This window comes from Citrus clementina, unplaced genomic scaffold (assembly GCF_000493195.1).
Source record: "Citrus clementina cultivar Clemenules unplaced genomic scaffold, Citrus_clementina_v1.0 scaffold_4, whole genome shotgun sequence".
NCBI lineage: Eukaryota > Viridiplantae > Streptophyta > Magnoliopsida > Sapindales > Rutaceae > Citrus > Citrus x clementina.
The window spans coordinates 13,796,556-13,817,495 of record NW_006262274.1 but is presented as its reverse complement, the minus strand read 5'-3'; the positions used below and the strand labels follow the sequence as shown (position 1 = coordinate 13,817,495).

Genomic DNA, 20,940 nt, shown 5'->3' with positions numbered 1-20,940 from the left:
CCCCCCCCCCCCCCGAAAAAAAAAAGAGAGAGAAAAGCTCATTCTGTCCTGTTCTAACATATAACTACCTGTATTTTGTGGTTTATAGTTTTTGGGTTTATTGCTCACTAATTAAGAGAGAACATTAGCAAGAAAATTAGTAAATTAGTACTAAGTTCATATATCAACGTACCGTTTTCATCATTTCTACTCCAAGATGACTACGAGTTCTAAGAATGTATTTCTGTTGCCCCGCTGAACACGTTTCACCAATTTTGGAATAATAAAACCAGAAAAAATGATTTTGAAAACGGTGTTGAATACACTCTTATTATTCTTAATTTCTTTTTTTTAAAAAAAAAAGTATCCATACGGGTTTCAGAAAAATGTTTCTAACGTAACTTCGTAATTTCTGCTGTGCATTTCCACGAACAGAGAAGGTTTGTATTTCTCGTGCAATGGAATCTCATCTTTGCCTTTGTTGCTCAACAGAATTGCATTTATTATGCATAAATTATATCCGAAATAAGAATTTTAGAATACATCAATGATAATACAACCAGTTAATGCATAAATAATAATATAATTAAATTTAATATGACTACTAATTACTTATAATATGACTTACATAATAGCTCTGATGTATTTTAAAATTTCCTCTAAAGAAAAGTTCTTTCAATAATTTTTTACCACAAGATGAAAAAAAATAATTAATTAATGAATATTTTTAGAATATTATTTAGCTATCATATATGAATTTTCTGTTGCAAATTATTCGGTTAAATCAAGAGGGTATACAGTGTCGAAGACAATTCTTGCAAAAGTATGCCGAACTTCCTGCGGGCTTCCGTAAGCTAAAGACTCATAATCTATCTTGCTACCTTGCTTCGATGCAAATCTTCTCTCTGCACCCCCTCTCATGCACTCAAAAATCTTGATTGCTTTCAAGTATAATGCTAGTGGGATGAAAACCTGCACATTTACATCTGAAAAGATTCAGGATGGCAGGTTGGATAAAATTGAAGTGGGAACAATGAAAGAATGCATGGTATGCACCTAGAATTAGAAACTAACTGCACCAAAATGACTTCATAGTTTGGAGGCACTATGATACTGCAAAACATTAGAAAGCTATTATTTGAAAAGACAGATTTCCTCGTTAGTGAAGACAGTGCTATGATGCACCTTGCAAAACTAAAAACATTCATGTTACCACCTAATGCCATTAGAAGTTTTAAGAAATTTTCTGAGTTCATTGGTCATTGTCAGGAAAAAGTGATCAGCTAAATATCTGACTGACTTTCTATTATTACCTAATTTTGTAGATCATTCCAGAAAATCTCCCAAGAACTAATAATATACTAGTATAAAACCAATTGACGGCATACTTGTGAGTCTGTCTACTGCCACTCTGTTACGTAAGATTGCATAAGGAAAGGGAAAATGAAAGAAATGCTCACCAGATCTGAAAATGGGGCTCGAGAGTATCCTGCCATTGCTTGAGAGACAAAATATTCATCGGTCATCTTAGACAGGGCACCTTTTGATGATTCTGCAAGATCCATAACTTCATGTTTCAATGCCTCAAAGTCCAGATCCCGAGGTTCTAATAATTCACAAAAGCTTTCATCATGGGACTTATTAATCCTCCTTGCAATTTTTACTGCTTCCAGCATATCTCCACCATTGTAGACAGCAAGGCTAAACACAGCTACCACCAAAGGATCCCTAGGTTGGTCTGACAAAGCTTTGTGGAATGCCAAGATTGCAATCCTGAATAATCAGACATTTATGGATAACTGGCTTCAGGTACACCAGAGTCATGTGACAATAAGGAAACATGTATTCCTAGCACACATTTCTGATAGACAATAAGCATTTTATCAGCATTTGTCCAGTCATCTAATTGGTTAAAAGCAGGGCAAATATAGGCACGCATTATCCTCAAAACAACAAATTAAATGCAAATGACAAGAGCAACCCTGTGTAATTTCAATTCCTTAGATAAGTGACCAAAGGGATTAATATAGCTAGCGGCAAGTAGTTATTAATTTCTAAATCTGATCAAAGGGATTGATATAACTATATTAATTTCTAAATCTGATCAAAGTGATTAATAAAACTAGTGGTAAGTAGTTATTAGTTTCTAAAACTGAGCAAAGGGATTAACATAACTAGTGGCAACTAGATATTAATTTCTAGAACTGACATAATTCAGTGCCCACAGAGACAAATCATATCTTCATATTTGGTTTTTATTTTTATTATCTTGCACTGATAATTTCTCCTACCAAGCTGGTAACTTGACTTCTCTAGTATGCTGGGATGCTCACTGACAAATCTATAGCTTCCCCTAAAAGTGCTCTCTTCACCAAAAAGAAAGGTTAGTTGCTTTGAGATTTCCTTGTACTTTTGGTTAACCAAAATTCAAGAAAGGGTTGGAAGCATTACAGATATTTCTTCTAATAAATGCATCAAAAAAATTGATAATCTCAAAGATATATGTTAGGTATGCGTAGTCTGCCTATATTACATTGGAACATGGAATACCGTGAAAGCCAAACTGGGAAGCCATATTGTTAGAAATTAACCTTATCTAAGAGAAAAACTTAAACAAATTTGGTAGTTAAAGATCTTACCATAAGCTACTGTGGCATGGCCTGTCAGGTGCCAGAAGTTTATCCAGGTTAGAGAAAAGTGACTGCAGATGAGAGACCAGAATGTTATATTGAATACTTTTCAATAATCGTGCCTTTTTGTAATCATACCCAAGTAACAAGCCACAGAATTAAACAAGAAAGATCTAATACGTGGGACCAAAGAGCATATAGAAAAACACAGTAAATATTTTAAAGCTCCAGCTCAATATCTGCTGGATGGAGTGTAAACTGAGTGTGTTTTTGTTATGTTCTTCAGATCGCAAAATTTGCTAGTAATTAGGTACGAGAAAAGTTTCTTATCTGAAAATTATGTCTCTCACATGCATTTCTAGATAAAAATCAGGTCTATGATGCTTTAAAACTCAGGCAAGGATATAAGCTTCCTCTGCTACAATCAGTTTGGCCTCTTGAGTATCCCAAAAAACTTAATATTTCAAAAAAGAATAAAATAATGATCAAAAGAAGATATGTTGATATTACCAAAAGCATGTTAGATCTCTTGTCACGTCTCCGGAAACCATGCTTGACAAGATATGCTGCCTGTGAGATGGAACACATCAATCCAAAGCACCGTACCTGATGAATAATAAGTAAACAGAACTTAATTATCAAATCCATACCTGAATAGGTAGAAGTACTTCCAGGAGTCCAAATTTCCATAATAATCTGAGAGAAGCTTCAGCAGAACCATAAGCTAGCATATAGTTCATTTCCATCAGAAGCCTTCCCTGAGATATTTGTAAACATAAGAGCAAAACCAGAAACATTTTAATGTTGGCCAAATGCATGAATAATTGTAAGTCATCAAGACAGACTTTTTTAAATACCCTATCAAGTTTTAATATTGACGGAGATAGATGTTTGACAAAATGAGCGGTTTCCCTCGAAAATCGGAATCCTAAGCGGGCAGCAATTCTTATTGCACGCAGAATGCGAGCTGTAAAAAAAAATGGAGTCAGACAGTTTTTTATTGGTTTTAGTGCAAGAAGATGAAGCATAAACTGAATTAACAGTGTGATTCTTGCAAAGGTAAAAACTAATTTCAGTAAAGCTGCATATCAAAACTCACCACAATCCTCCTGAAAAGACGTACTGGCAGGAATCACAGTTTGCACCTATGATCACATAAGAAAAAAGTGAGGACAACATACATCAGTAACAGGTACTAAAAGAACTCAAGAAACAGCAGTTATGAAATACATTCACACTTTAGCTTTCCTAATATCTTCAATTCCTCCAATGTAGTCATAAATAATTTTCGCATATGGATCAAACATCAAGCTGCAAAACAAAGAGGTATGTTAAACGATGTCAAAGAACGCTACTATACCAGATAAAATTGCAATAATCAGGGAAATCAAAGAGAATCAAGCCATACTACTCTAAAAATTTGGAACAAATAACTTCAAGATCAAAGGGTCATATAAAGAACCCGTTAATTGTAAAGTCCCGTTGCAAACAATTCCTCCACCGAATGAAATCCTTCTCATCGCAGCCAATAGGTCTCTGAAATTCATATTTGAAGTCCCTACTAAACCTCCGTCCACTTGTGCTAAAACTTGAAACCTAATTTGTGAAGACATTAAAAATATTTTTCCAAAAATAGAACAATCGAAACTCTTGACAAATTTGACTTTCTCTGCCAGCTAACTCACTAATTAAATTTCTCAAATCTATCTGATAATTAAAGAAGATATTTAAACATGAAAAAGCAACAAACCTCCACGATGGTATCCTCAAAGTGAACATGACAAATAGGAAAACGTTTGCCAACTATTTCACACTGCGAAAACACCCTCACCACCTGCAAATCCAGTAGGAAATTATTATGGTATCTAAGTAGTGAAAATGAGATTTATCTGAAAAAGAAAAGGAGTGAAAATGGAATGTCCTTTTATGACGGAGCAGTAATAAAAGTATTGACAGTTCAAAAGAAAAACTTCTTCAAATTAATATGCACATACAAGTTATAGTAATAACAAAATGAGAGAGGATCTTTCCAGACACCATGATGTCGGGTAGAATAAATACACAATCAAATTAATACACCATCATCTTTGATCGCAGTTCTACCCAACATCATGGTGTCTGGAAAATACCTCTCTCATTTTGTTTGTTAGAAGCATCGCCGACTTACACAGCTATTAATCAAGTTCAATAACTCTTCCATAAACATTTTGTGACAGATAGAAAACTTCAAAATGTCATAATCTATCTACCTTTATTTAAAATGTTCCATCTCAGAAATTGACAGTCAAAAAAAAAAAAAAAAAGAAACTCTAACATATCTAGATATAAGAAAAACTGCTCATAGTGCTTTGCATAACATAAACCATCCAAATTGGACCAAGAGGAGCTTCACTTATCCCTTTCCTCTCTTTTTCCTTCTTTAATTACGATTAGCATGCTTCGCTTATCCCTTTTTTTACTAAATTTATTGTCTTGACTAGTATACAGAATCCACCAAAACTGTGCATACAACAAAAGCATTACTTGAATAGTCCAGAAAAAATAGTCTCAAAATTCCTACATTTTGATGAAAATCGATATTGCCAGGCAGGCAATTCAAAGAAAATACATTTGGTTAATGAATTGTATGTCTAATTAGTAGCCAAAAAAAAAATGGCGCTAATAATATTTAAAGAAACATAACAATTTGATACAAACTATAACATCACCATCTCCCTAGCATTGCAGTAAGTAAAAACTGAGAGTAACCTCTTTAAGTTCAGCTGAAGTTATTATGTCAAAATCCTTTGGAATTCGATTCAACATAAGATCCCGTACACAGCCTCCAACAAGGTAAACTTCATACCCTACAAGGGAAAAGAAAACAAAAAATAAAAGAAGAGTTGCTATTAGATCCTACCTAGCTAGGATAAAACAGGAAATTATATGGTCAAGAGAAGTTAATAAAGATGTAATTGTTGTGAAACAATCTGAGTTCCTATAGCACTGAACTATTCATCGAGTTCAGAAACATTGAAGCAAATCATTGGTGGAACTAGATCACACTGTGGCAAGCTTAGATGTCATCAGTCATATTGATAAATAACGGACTCCAGTATATCTAATTGATGGCATATTTACTCTATAAGATCATTTGCTTAGTTTATATCCATCATAAACAGCATAGGGAAACAGACTCAAATCATTCCCTCCAACATTCAATCAGCACCAAGATCACATAACACAAAATTTTAACTCCAACAGATTAAAAAAAAAATCAACTCCAAACAAAGCAACATAAATTACATTCATTTGAAAGTACAAGAGCAACAAAAACCTTTCTTCTTGAGCCCATTGAGAACCTTTCTCGTTGGCTTATCGATCATGGAAGTGCTAATTCCAAGGTCCTTGGCATTCAATTTCTTCCACTCCGGTTTCTTTTTATCTAATTCACCCACTTCAACCCCATAAAAAATAATTAATTAATTAATTAAACCTTTCAGAGCCACAAAACACAAGTCAATAAACAAAGAAAAGAACTTTACTTGCCTTTGTGAGGGGAATTATCAGAATTGTAAGTGTTGTATTTAGTTAGAGACTCGGGCTCATCAAGCGTCTCAATTGCCGCCACAGAGCCGAACCGAGCCTGAAAATAAAGAACCCAGTTAATTAAAATTCAGACACGTGTGCTTAGAGATAGAGAAATAATAAAATACCTTGCGAATGCAGTGAAAGAGTGAAGGTCGAAGTGAGAATTGGGGTTTACAGGAGAAAGCTAAGCCTGAAATCGCCATGCGACGTGGATGAAGATGAAGATAAGCTTAAACCCTGTGAAAGGGCAATTAGGGTTTAAAAAAAAAATTCGTCAAAAGGTTTTGGCCGCTAAGAATAACCAGCCTATGCGACACGTGGCACCTCTCAAACTCTTTTAAATAATTAAATTTCCATTTTTATGTGGTTCTGTTTTTTAAATGGCGCTCAGTAACACATTGCTAAATAAACTAACACTCGCATTTCAAAATTTTAAAATTTACCATACCAGTCCATTTAAACACCCAATATATTCTTACTAAGTTAGTGAAGCCATTTGTTAATATAATTTATTTAAATAAATTTTTTTGTTAATAAAAATTTTATAACTAGAGTTTTTATAAAAAAAATCAGTTGTTTAGTTATTAATAAAGACAAAACTACTTTTATTAAAAATTATAAAATTATTTTAATAAGCAAGTTTGCTAAAGTTATGTTATGAAAGAAATAAAATAAGATTGTCAAATAAGTGAATGGTGTTTTGAATATTATTTAATATTCAAAAACTCTACTAAAAATGACATAAAAACATAAATAAATTAAAAAAGAGTTTGTGAAATTAAATAAGTAATTATAACCATTAAATAAGTCATGCTAAACAGACACTAAACATAATTTATATAGTAATATTAAACCCATCAAATTCATTTATTTATGCCAATAGAACAATACACCATAATACACAGAAAACCACCGTTGTAGCAAATCTTGAATTGGTGGTATGAAAATTATTTGTTATTTGTTATGAAAATTAAATAAGTAATTATAACTATTAGATAAGTCATGCAAACAGACACTAAATTTAATTTATATAGTAATATTAAACCCATTAAATTCATTTATTTTTGCCAATGAAACAATACACCAAAATACATAGAAAACCACCATTGTTGCAAACCTTGAATTGGTGGTGTGAAAATTATTTGTTGTATTTTTGTTTTTCATATTTGATAAATGAGACCTTGCGTATGTCTCGAGCATTGGAGATTGGATTGTTGGTTCAACTCTTCGCATAGAACCTACAATGATATTCATTTAATCTATGAATGATGGGAAAAGGTACGGGCTTTGATGCAAGCGTGATGTTGATGATGATTAGTGCTGGAGATGAAAATGATTTTAATGCCTTAGGTACAACTTCCAGTTATAGAAAGAGAAATGAATGACAATTCTTAGTTTCATTTGTGTTGGGGACATTTTGGTTTTTTAAGTTGTGTACCAACCAACTAAGGTTGTATTAGTACTCATGACTAAGGATTATTTTTTCTTTTTTGGTTTCATTCACCTCATCGTTGGATTTTTAATCTAATGTTGGGCTTATATATGAATAATATGTGTTACAAACTGTAACACAAAAGTAGAGGTGGGTAAATAACCCGATTTGAAAATTTTGAATTCAGATCAGATGCGAATGAAAAGCTCAACCCGATCAGATTGGATTCCCGATCAGATCGTGTTCGAATCGAATTAAACCCGATCCAATCCGAAAATCCAGTCGGGTTGGCACAATTAAAAAGAAAAAAAAACATTTTAAACTTAAAATCTAAAACCTACCTAATCGATTGAGCACTCAACTCACAGCCTCACATCACAATTCACACACAGCTCACTCGGCTCACACCACGCACACACATACAAAACTCACCCCCCATATAGCCACACACACAACTTACCCCCCACATGGCCACACACACAAAGCACTGCAGTCATTACTCAAGCACTCACTGTTGGGATTATATGCTCTTTTAAAGCATATTAATTTATTTCTTATTAATAAAATATTTGAGATATTTTCAATTGCATAAATATATATTGAATAAGATATGTTTAATCATATTATATGTATTTATGTGATCATCATATGGATTCACAAAAGATATAAATACAAGTTATCTTATGATTAAATAAATTTAGTTCGCAGTTGATAAATAAAGTTGGACGCTCTATTTATGTTTAAACTGTAGTAAATTCATTAAATAATTTGTCTTAATCATATATGAATTTACTGATGTAGTTTGAATACATTGAGCTGTATTACATATGAGATTTAATTAACCTTAAAATGACTGTCAGACTTATTAAATCTCATAAGCATTGATTTTACTGTAATCTTAATTTTGAGTTAGTTATGATTTCACGATTGTAATTGTTATTCTATTTGAGTTACCAATGGGCACGATACACACTTGTGGTCAAGATTACCCGGTATCTTAGTGGGAGCAATTATGAGTATTAGAGTTATAGATTAACAATATAAAATTTGTACAACACATCTCTTGATGGGTTTTCGGTACTTGATCATAGAATTCTCTGGCCAGAGTGTGTCAACATATTTAGTATATTGAAAATGATCATTAGAAAAAACCAGTAAGTATCAAGAAATAAGATGTAATTAAATCGATTGGACAGTTGAGATATTGATTTAATTAATGATATGGTACAAATGATTATGCAGTAAAGAAATCAATGTGGCATGGGTTGAATTATTATTCGAGTACACTATCCTAGATAGCATACAATTATGGTCAATTCCAATCTTTTAGTGGAGTAGATTTGGAATTAAATAATTGGACTAGTTTAATTACAGGCCTAATTATTGTAGCCACTATTGTATGTACTCATATGATCCCCAGGTTAGCTCATTTAATTGACTACACCGCTACTGAATTAATAAGCAAGATAAATAGCTATTTATGTTAAAAACCTAAATATATTATTTAGTGGGAGGCTCCATTAATATGCTTGAGTGTAAGGGGCCTTATGTTATTTTATAAGGTGGGCCCATATAATACAAGAACAAGTAATGTGACTTTTGTTTTAATTATTTTTTAATTTAAATCAAATGGGATTTAATAGAATTAAAAATTAAATAAATATGGAGCTTAGGGTTTCTACTAAATAAAGATATAAAAAAACTTATTTTCTCCCAAAAGATATTGAGCAGCCACTTTATACAGATCAGAGAAAAAAAAATTTCTCTAATTTTGAGAGAAAAATTTTCTTTTGCTAGTTGTTTATAGTGGTGATAAAGGCGCCCACATGTCAATTGCAGATTAAACTTGAGTCATAATCTGGAAGATCAGTAGTAACGGACCGTGATCTAACATGAGTGGTGGTGACAGATAATGATCTGGCAGCCTAAATCACTTCAGCGGAAAAAACAAAGATTGTTTAGCTTCTCATATTTTCAAGGTATGAGTTTTAAATTACGTATTCCTATATATTGTATGAGATCGGTTCTAAAAGTTTTTATAAAAAATTTAAAAAATTAATTTTTCGCCAACAATTGGTATCAGAGTCATCTCATATTAATATATAAGAATATTGTACGGAATAATCTTGAAATTTATGTATTAGAATGACACAATTTATTCAGATATATATTATATGTTTAATATATGAATAAAGCATGTTTTGGTTTGTTTGAATTCATGGTTAGATTCTTTGCTGTATTTTTCCTTTGGATCTATAACAAGAGGGGTGGTTTATTATAAATATGTTTCCCTTTTAATTTAGTTTATTGTTATAGAAATTTTGTAAGCCAAAATTGGTATAGGAAATTTGTAAATCACTGAAAATAATCACACAACGACAGATTGAAAGAATTGCTGGAAATTTTAGCGATGACTAGCAAGCAACGCGCGACGAGAAGCACGCGACCAGCAACGCACATGCTAGTAGTGCGCGCAGCAGGCTGCACACTGCAGGCAACACACGCTGCGTACGCAGTAAGCAGTGCGTGCTGCAACGCTGCCTGCAGCAAGCGTGTGGAGGCTGGAAGCTTGCGAACGTTTGCAGCTAGCAGAGGACGTCGTTTGGTGGCTTCCCAGTGTGGCGAAGATGGTCAAATCGGCGATAGAAGATGGGTGAACGACAGCTGGTGTTTTGTGGAGATGGCGAATGGGGAAGAAGAAGAAAGAAAAATATGATTTTAGGGTTTCATAGTTTTTATCATGGAGGTCTTTATAGTTTCATAATTTTTCTTATGGGTAGAAAATTTTTATGTTTATGCTTTTAAGTCCAAAAATAGTTTTGGACTTAATGAATCATAGTTTTAGGCCCAATTGAAATTGGGCTTAATGGATTAAAATGCATAGATAAAATTTAACATATTAAATTTATTTTTGGTCCAAAAATTTTATTTTATAAAAAAAATAAATTAAATTATTATTTATTTCCTTTAAAAATTAAAATTGGACCAATAATAAATTAAAATTTAAAAGCTCAATTTTCCCTAGTCCATTAACAAAGACAAACCTATGAAAAGATGGACATTGACAAGAAGCCCAATGAAGATTAGGCTTATGGTTAATGTATTTTTTTCATTTTAGGAAAGCCATAAATTAATATTATTTAATTATATAACATTTAATTCATTATAATTGCTTCAATGTGGTCACAAGATTTTGTTGTTGTCATTGTTGTTGTTGTCCTTGTTGTTGTGGTGAACATGAAAGTGATCTAAAAAGTGAACATGAACTCTTATCTAAAATGTTAAAAATGAGTAGGAATATAGAATAAAAAAGTATTGGTAACAAGAGCTGATAAAATTAACTCAAAAGTTGGAACATATTAATAATAAAAAACATGCCTAAAGCAATGAAAAAAATTTAGTTACTAAAAATTTTGTCGTTGAAGACGTGAATTCTTGTAGTGACATTTGATACATTTTAGAACATACACTACATTTGGTATATTTCCTTTAGTAATGTAGATTTTTTACTCCTTTCAAATGAGAATTATGAAGGATGAAAATTGTAATGATTAAAGACTAAAAATTATATGAAACTTGAGACTATTTTTGTATATGTTTTTCTTTACATCGAAGGCTTACACAATAGTGATATATATATATATATATATATATATATATATGATTAATAAAGAAAGATAATGTATAATTATAAGGATCTTAATTAAGCTATCTTATTAACTACGCTATATTATTGTGGAAAAGATACTTCTAAGAAACTTTTGATTTGAGAAAGTACAATTTGTGCTCATTTATAGGTAAGTTTATGTGTATGTATTGACAAGCTCTTCTTAAAATAAAAATCTCTTTCTAATTATTTATTAAGTGATAAATGACTTATTTGTTAATTATAAATAGTTGTACTAAAATAATATTTTTCTTTATTCCAACAAAATAAAATAATATTTTTACTTAGTTCCAATAATATTACTGCACTTAATATCAAGTAAACAAATAGATTTATAGATTTCCAACTTCTTTACAAGAAAAATTATTTGTGAAAGAAAGAGAATAAGTACCTTGAAATGATGAGCGAGTTTGACCCTTTTCCAATGCATGAGTACCTTGCAATGAAATAAAATTGAGGAGAATAAAATAATTTCTACACAAGTGAATGAATAAATTATTTGAAATTAAGATGCCTCCTTCATCTTCTGTGATGTTTGAGTTGGTTGAACTAGTGTGGCCTCCACTCTATTGTCCAAGTTAAAAACATGACACATTAAGATCTCTTGAATATTCTTTGTCAAACTAAGCAAATTTAGTGATTTTCCGCTAACTATACTGTCATGGTCTTACTTGAATTTATCAAGCTACAAATCCAAGAGAGATCTTGGATTCCTATAAATGCATTGAGGTACGCTTTTCAAGCTGTAAATGCATTCCTTGTAGTAACATTGGATATGTCAACATATTGAATACAGTAATACAACTATATAGGAAAAAGATACATAAATAGAACTTGTAATATGATTCCAACCTTTATCTCATCTAGACAAATCTCTATATCTTCTTGAAGTATTGCCTAAAGTTGCTAGTTATTTCCAATTTTTTTTTCCATTCCAGCTTCTACTGCAAAATGATTAAAGAAATAAAAAATTATTAAAAATCACTTTTTAATTAAAAAATTACAATTAAACCATAGACACAATTACTTAATACTTTTTATTCAACTAAATCTCTCAACTCAAAAGTATCTTGAACTAAATCTCTCAACTCAAAAGTATCTTGCAAGCTTAATAGTTGTGGTAAAGGGCTGTTGGGGGTCTGTTGTAACTTTCTTTTACCATTTTCCACCGGTTTTTGTCCAATTATCCCAATCATCTTCGTATCTAATGTCCCACATAAATGGTTCACACTAAAAAACAAAATGTCAGGGAAATAAAAGAAAATAAACAACAACAATAGGAAATTGTATATCTTATCAGAATGTCGGAGTAAAAATGGCAAAAATCGACCTGGGTCCAAGTATGGCAATGCCCAGACCTAACCATGATGTACTTTTTAGACACTTGGGCTGACTTAAAATGCTTGACACCAGGTCGGGTTTTTTAATCTGGTTTTTATGCCCGAATTTTTTGTAATAATATATAGGTGTTTTTCAATTTTTTTGTAATTTTAAAATTTTAAATTTATTTTATTGAAATTGGACATGAAAATATGAACTTTAAATTTTTAAAATTTTACATATATGTAATAGATGGATCAAATAAATATAATTATTTAAAATAATATACACTTTATAACATTTTAAAAAAAATTTGAGTTCAGTGCTGGACCTCAAACTTATCAAGTAATGCATGGGGCCTACCCGTTTTCATCCCCTAGCCGAGTAATAGCCAACCCGCATCAGCCGTGTCTGGCCCGGATATGGGCCGGGGGGGTATTTTTGACATACCTAGTTGGAAAAGCTACTCTAATGTCTCAAATTGTAGAAATACACAATATAGGAAAAATTCAACAAAAATCATGGATACAAGAAAACAACTAGAAGAAAGTAATCATGGAAGCTCTCAATTGAAGGTGTAAGTGTCATTTTTTTTTTAAATAATGGAGTAGTATATAGAAGAGTGTATGATTACATGTTAAGTGATGAAGACCAGGTAAGATTATTTATTTGATCATCATATTGATTTAGAGAATAAGCATGAAAAAGATTTGTTAAAGCCTCTAACTTTGTTAGTGAACATACAGTTTAGCTAGAATTATTAAAACATCTATCTTTATTAGTAAGTGTACTATCTAGCCTAATGATTTACTGTTAGCATTTCAAAGAGGACCACCAGACTAAAAAGTAAATCATGATTATTAAAAATAATCTAGTAGTAATAGAAGAACGTATGATGAGCATGTTAAGTAATGAAAACTAGGTTAGATTATTTAACTGATAGTATGCATGATGGTGGTACATGTCTTGATATAGAATTGTTATAGCCTCTATCTTTATTAGTGAATGTACTGTTTAGCCTCATGATATACCATTTAAATTTCAAAGTGGACCAAATGTATCAGACCACAGATAAGAAATCTACTTTTAAATTAATTAATGAGTTTTTCTTTAAAGCCCTATAGAGTCATGTTTAAGGCTTAGAGAAATTGTAAGGTGTTGCCATTTACACCATATTTATAAACTTAATTATGCCAAATCATGGCTTTTTATAGTCCCTAAATATTAGTGAATGTGCGGTGTAGCCTAATGATATATTGTTTAATAAAGAGGACCAGACTAGAGATTAGAAATTCACTTTTCAGTTAATTAATGAATTTTTGTTTGAAGCACATAGAAGATGTAAGGTGTTGCTATCTCAATATGCTAAACTATGACTTCTTACAATCCCCACGTAGTAGCCACGTGTTTTCCTAATTCTTTTTTTGATTGATGTAGATTACTTTTGTTTAATAGATATTGTCCGTAATTTTTGGCAGAGTCACAACATTACTAGTTTATTAAATTTAAAATAGATTGTTTGTTTGATTAAAGTTTCAGGCACTAGATTACAAAGAGATGCTTGTTTTCACTACAACAAAAAAAGAAAGAAAGCTTCAACGATGAATAGTTTGCTCGCTAAAATATAAAATTTTCATCGCTAAAAACTATAGCAGTGAAAAAAGTTTTGTCTCAATTGAAGTGTCAAGTTAGGATTTAGGTATCGAATTTTCAAATTTCGTCATTAAAAGTATTTTTAGCAACAATTTTCATTTCGTCGCTAAAAATAGTTTTAGCAACGAAAATTATTATTTGTTGCTAAAAAGAATTGTTTCTCTACCATTTAATTATTATTAATATTGTTAAAATATTATCATTTTTTATACTAAACTACAATGATAATTAATATCATTATGATAAAAAGAGAATTAATTAATTTAAAAAGAATTATTATTATTGATGAAAAATATTAAATACTTACAAAATTTAATATCTATTTTTTTAAGAGAACATTTTTCCAAATGAATATAAATTTCTTTATTTTCCTCATCCTGGTGTAATTGATCTTCAAAATTTCCTACATATAAAAAATCAATAATTAGTTAACAAAATAAACACAAACGTAATAATAATATATGATGTAATAAATAAGGTAAGTGAAAACAAAAAAAAATTACACCATGTTAAAAATAAAAGAGAAAAAAGTAGAGATTAAATTAGAAAATGAGAATTATATATTTAAAGATGAGAGAATTAAAGAAAAAAATAATAAGGGAATGAGAGAATGAAAGAACAAGAGAAAGAAAGAATGAAATAAATGATATTTAAATGATTTTTTTTTTATAAATTTCAATGCTAAAAATACACATTTAGCAATAAAATCTAATAATTTATCGCTAAAAGTACACATTTTGTGATGAAAAATTTCGTCACTAAAAGTCTTAAATTTTGGCGAAAAATAATTGGCTAAAAGTTTTTAAATTTTCACAATTTTTTTTTGTATTTCGTCACTAAAAATGCACATTTATCGACAAAATTTAAATTTCATTACTAAAGTCTTAAATTTTGGGGGAAAACTACAAGTTTTTAATCCTTAAATGAATATTTTCAGTGACGAACTTATAATTTCATCACTAAAAATACATATTTAGCGACAAATGCTAAATTTTATCTCAAAAGGTTTAAAATTTTGACATTATTTTAAATATCTAAATGAGTGCTTACAACAACAAACTTAAATTTCACCGGCAAAAAGACATTTAGCAACAAAGTATAATTTTGGTCGCAAAATGCCTATAATTTTGACATTGTTTTAAAATTTTAAATGAATATTTTCAGTGAGGAAATTTAGATTCCGTCGCTAAAAGTACTTGTTTAGCAACAAAATTTAATTTTTGTCTCAAAACGTCAAAAAATTTGGCATTATTTTAAATATTTAAATGAATCTTTTCGGCAATGAAATTTAGATTTCGTCACTAAAAGTATACGTTTAGCAATCAAATTTAGATGTCGCAAAATGATCAAAAGTTTGACTTAAACGAATATTTTCAGCGATAGACTTACAATTGCATTGCTAAAAATATATAATTAGGGACGAAAGCGAAATTCTATTGCTCAAAATACATATTTAGAAATGAAAAAGAAATTTGTCTCTAAAAATTCATCACTAAAAACTTGAAATAAATGTTAATTATTTCTTACATATTTTGAAATGAAATTATTTTTTCATCGCTAAAACATACCTAGGGTGACAAGAAAAAATTCGTTGCTAAAAATTTGGTCGCTAAAGACCTAAATTCTTGTCTAGTGCATGGTGTATACAAATTAAGGACGAGAACAAGTTCAATTTTGGAACAAAGAAAAGGCAAACAACCTTAGATACACATTAAGTTCAACTTCTTCTTCTACTATTGGGGTCTCCTCCAAAGTTGAAATCTTCACTGATATAGAACTAACTGGTACATATGAAGTTACATCAAACTCCACCCGCTGCAATGTCTTATTGGTCTTGTTCTCCAGTTGTTGGAAACTTGAAGCCTTTAGCATAGAGGATTCATCAAAAGTGACATCTTTGATATACACAAACTTTTTATCTTCAAGATCTTATAACTTGTAGCCTTTAACTGTACCTCTAAATCCCACAAAGATAGTTTTTCTTGCACGAGGATCAAACTTATCATTCTTTACATGATAATAAGTTGGACACTCAAACACATGAATGGAATCATAGTCTTGTGCATGCTTTCCAGGCCACATTTTCAGAGTTTTACCTTTAATTGCAGTTTAAGGAAACCAATTTATTAAGTACTTGTGTAGCTCACAGCCTCAGTGTTGAGTGTTAGAAAATGCATATTTATAAAGGAGAAAACCATCATTTTACATTTCAAGTCTTACTAACAACCCTTACTTTTATGTATTTAACATTCTTGTGATTTAATTACGTGTGTTTTATTTTAATTAAGTAATTTATGTATTTTAGGGGCATTATAGTCATTTCACAATAAAAGAGAGATCAGACGGCAAAACGGACATCACTTTTGAACTCAGGACGGTCGAAAACCTTAGGAGGAGCATAAAAGGAAAAATGATACTATTCACATGTACGGTACTATTCACGTATACGGGACTGTATACGTTACTGTTCACGGCACTGTTCACATAGACGGATCGATGACGTGGCATTGACCGATGATGTGGCAATGACTGATGAGGTGTCACAATCCTGTTGGACTAAAATTCTTATGATGGTGACGTGGCAGCATATCAGTGGACGAAAAATCTCGCGTACGGTGTATGCATCACACAGGATTATTTTCAACCAAACCGCGTTACTGTTCATCCGGGTCAAACCGCGTTACTATTCAAAGTCGGGTCAAACCGTGTTACTGTTCATCCGCGTGGTCAAACCGTGGACTGTTAACTGATGACGTGGCGCAATCCTGAGCGTCCAAACTGTTTTTAATCCGATGGCCATGATTTACTCCATGTATCTATAAAAATGGGGCCTCTCCCCCCTAATTTGATATCTCTGAATCCATTTTTGGGATCCATTTTCTGTAATTCCCTCTCCATCTTGTATTTTCTTCATATTTTAATAAATTCCCATTTTGCCCTTAGTTCAATTATGAGTGGCTAATTTTCTTTCAAGCTTGGGTTGAAGGTGAAGTCTCAACATGTGTCATGGGCTTAATTTGGTAAATTTATTTTCTCTTCTCCTCTAGTTTTTGTGGATGTTTTGACTTCTCGTCGACAAATAATACTAATCTTGTCTAGTACCGCCTTGGTTTCACCGGCCCTCTAGTACAAGGTTATTATTATTTGGCACGATAAGCCCTTAGCACCATATTGATTAGAGCGTGGTTCATGAGGTGTGGATTCCCCCCTCATGATTTAATTGGCATTAATAAGGAATATTTAGCCCATGATGCATGTTGATACGGATCCAGATACCCAAGTACGTCATTTCAATATAATTCTCGTCAATTTATTCTCGCCATTTCAATACCAATTTTAGAATTTATTCTCGCCATTTCAATTCCAATTTTAGAATTTATTCTCGCCATTTTAATTTAAGTTTTAGCATATTCCAAATCATTTCCACCATAAATCCAACAACCCATTTACAAAATTAATTCTATACACAATTAAACTCCACCTCCTCGTGGGATCGACACTCGTCACCATTAGTCTATACTACAATAGATTCGTGCGCTTGCGAGTACATTAAAATTTGCACAACAAGTTTTTGGCGCCGTTGCCGGGGAGGTAAGTAATTTTAATTCATAGAATTAAATTTTTTTTAATAATTTCTTTTATTTGTTTTCTTCTATTTTTTTTAATTAAAAAAAAAAAGAAAAAAAGTGAATCTACATTTAAAGGTTAGTATTTCTTTTCTTTTTCTCTTCTTTAAAATTATGTGATTTAATTTTCAATTTATTTTTCTTTGTAATTTTTATTTTTTTTTATTTTTTTATTTTATTAATTTAATTTTTAGTTAATTTATTTCACGTATTTGTTTTTGTGTATTTTTTTTAGTAAGGTTATAATAGCGCAATAAGGTTATTATTGTCATTTCTCCCTCTTCTTTATTTTTACTTGTTTTGTTCCTATCTTTATTTTTATTTTATTTGTTTTGCATGCATGGTCGTAGGTCATTATTACCTAATCTTGAACCTATAGACCTTGAACTAGAAAGAACACTTCGCACACACAAACAAATTAAAAATAAAATGGATTTGCAACCACAGGAGAGGCCATTTAAGGATTACTTCAGTCCCTTAGCTAATTTGAGCACATCATGCATAAGATACCTAAATGTAGTTGCTAGGAGCTTTGAACTAAAACCTAGTGTGCTAAATTGTCTCCCCACATTCTATGGCTTAGAAAATGAGGACCCATATAATCATCTGAATGATTTTCATGCTATTTGTCAAACTTTTAAATACGAGAATTTTTCAGACGATGATGTTAAACTCAGATTATTTCCATTTTCTTTAAAGGATAGAGCTCGTTCATGGCTTAATACATTGCCTGCCAATAGCATTGCATCATGGGAACAAATGGTAACTAAATTTTTGAATAAATATTTCCCAGTGCATAAAACCAATGCTATTTGTTGAGTGTTAGAAAATGCATATTTATAAAGGAGAAAACCGTCATTTTACATTTCAAGTCTTACTAACAACCCTTACTTTTATGTATTTAACCTTCTTGTGATGTAATTACGTGTGTGTTATTTTAATTAAGTAATTTATGTATTTTAGGGGCATTATAGTCATTTCACAATAAAGGAGAGATCAGACGGCAAAACGGACATCACTTTTGAACTCAGGACGGTCGAAAACCTTAGGAGGAGCATAAAAGGAAAAATGGCACTATTCACATGTACGGTACTATTCACGTGTACGATACTGTATACGTTACTGTTCACGACACTGTTCACATAGACGGATGATGACGTGGCATTGACCGATGATGTGGCATTGACTGATGAGGTGTCACGATCCTGTTGGACTAAAATTCTTATGTACTGTTGATGGTGACGTGGCAGCATATCAGTGGACGAAAAATCTCGCGTACGGTGCATGCATCACACAGGATTATTTTCAACCAAACCGCGTTACTGTTCATCCGGGTCAAACCGCGTTACTGTTCAAAGTCGGGTCAAACCGTGTTACTGTTCATCCGCGTGGTCAAACCGTGGACTGTTGACTGATGACGTGGCGCAATCCTGAGCGTCCAAACTATTTTTAATCCGATGGCCATGATTTACTCCATGTATCTATAAAAAGGGGGCCTCCCCCCCCTAATTTGATATCTCTGAATCCATTTTTGGGATCCATTTTCTGTAATTCCCTCTCCATCTTGTATTTTCTTCGTATTTTAATAAATTCCCATTTTGCCCCTAGTTCAACTATGAGTGGCTAATTTTCTTTCAAGCTTGGGTTGAAGGTGAAGTCTCAACATGTGTCATGAGCTTAATTTGGTAAATTTATTTTCTCTTCCCCTCTAGTTTTTGTGGATGTTTTGACTTCTCGTCGACAAATAATACTAATCTTGTCTAGTACCGCCTTGGTTTCACCGGCCCTCTAGTATAAGGTTATTATTATTTGGCACGATAAGCCCTTAGCACCATATTGATTAGAGCGTGGTTCATGAGGTGTGGATTCCCCCCTCATGATTTAATTGGCATTAATAAGGAATATTTAGCCCATGATGCATGTTGATACGGATCCAGATACCCAAGTACGTCATTTCAATAGAATTCTCTTCAATTTATTCTCACCATTTCAATACCAATTTTAGAATTTATTCTCTCCATTTTAATTCAAGTTTTAGCATATTTCAATCATTTCCACCACAAATCCAATCACCCATTCACAAAATTAATTCTACACAATTAAAATCCACCTCCTCGTGGGATCGACACTCGTCACCATTAATCTATACTACAACAGATTCGTGCGCTTGCGAGTACATTAAAATTTGCACAACAAGTTTTTGGCGCCGTTGCCGGGGAGGTAAGTAATTTTAATTCATAGAATTAATTTTTGTGAATAATTTCTTTTATTTGTTTTCTTGTATTTTTTTTTATTATTAAAAAAAAAAAAGAAAAAAAAAGTGAATCTACATTTAAAGGTTAGTATTTCTTTTCTTTTTTCTCTTCTTTAAAATTCTGTAATTTAATTTTCAATTTATTTTTCTTTGTAATTTTTTTTTGTTTATTTTATTAATTTAATTTTTAGTTAATTTATTTCACGTATTTGTTTTTGTGTATTTTTATATAAAGGTTTTAATAGCGCAATAAGGTTAGTATCGTAATTTCTCCCTCTTCTTTATTTTTATTTGTTTTGTTCTCATCCTTATTTTTATTTTATTTGTTTTGCATGCATGGTCGTAGGTCTTTATTACCTAATCTTGAACCTATAGACCTTGAATTAGAAAAAACACTTCGCACACACAAACAAATTAAAAATAAAATGGATTTACAAGCACCACAGGAGAGGCCATTTAAGGACTATTTTAGTCCCTTAGCTAATTTGAGCACATCATGCATAAGATACCCAAATGTAGCTGCTAGGAGTTTTGAACTAAAACCTAGTGTGCTAAATTGTCTCCCCACATTCTATGGCCTAGAAAATGAGGATCCATATAATCATTTGAATGATTTTCATGCCATTTGTCAAACTTTTAAATATGAAAATTTTTCAGATGATGATGTTAAACTCAGATTATTCCCATTTTCTTTAAAAGATAGAGCTCGTTCATGGCTTAATACATTACCTGCTAATAGCATTGCATCATGGGAACAAATGGTAACTAAATTTTTAAATAAATATTTCCCAGTGCATAAAACCAATGCT

The 20,940-nt window shown here is 31.5% G+C and overlaps 1 protein-coding gene across 2 annotated transcripts; it reads right to left on the bottom strand.

The window, feature by feature from the left end:
• Positions 1-676: 676 nt before the first annotated feature.
• LOC18045334 (poly(A) polymerase I) lies at positions 677-6,443 on the bottom strand. 2 transcript variants are annotated; one of them, XM_006436868.2, is made up of 14 exons: positions 6,305-6,443; positions 6,138-6,234; positions 5,926-6,045; positions 5,358-5,455; positions 4,360-4,443; positions 4,072-4,205; positions 3,848-3,920; positions 3,709-3,754; positions 3,467-3,576; positions 3,260-3,367; positions 3,120-3,179; positions 2,619-2,680; positions 1,440-1,752; positions 677-951 (listed from the first exon to the last, which is right to left on the bottom strand). In XM_006436868.2, exons 1-14 carry the CDS (start codon positions 6,380-6,382, stop codon positions 751-753), a joined length of 1,584 nt encoding a protein of 527 aa, XP_006436931.1. In that variant the 5' UTR covers positions 6,383-6,443; the 3' UTR covers positions 677-750. The 2 variants fall into 2 exon arrangements, with proteins under 2 accessions (XP_006436931.1, XP_024041136.1); XM_024185368.1 differs by having other exon boundaries at positions 5,926-6,033.
• Between the last annotated feature and the right edge of the window lie 14,497 nt (positions 6,444-20,940).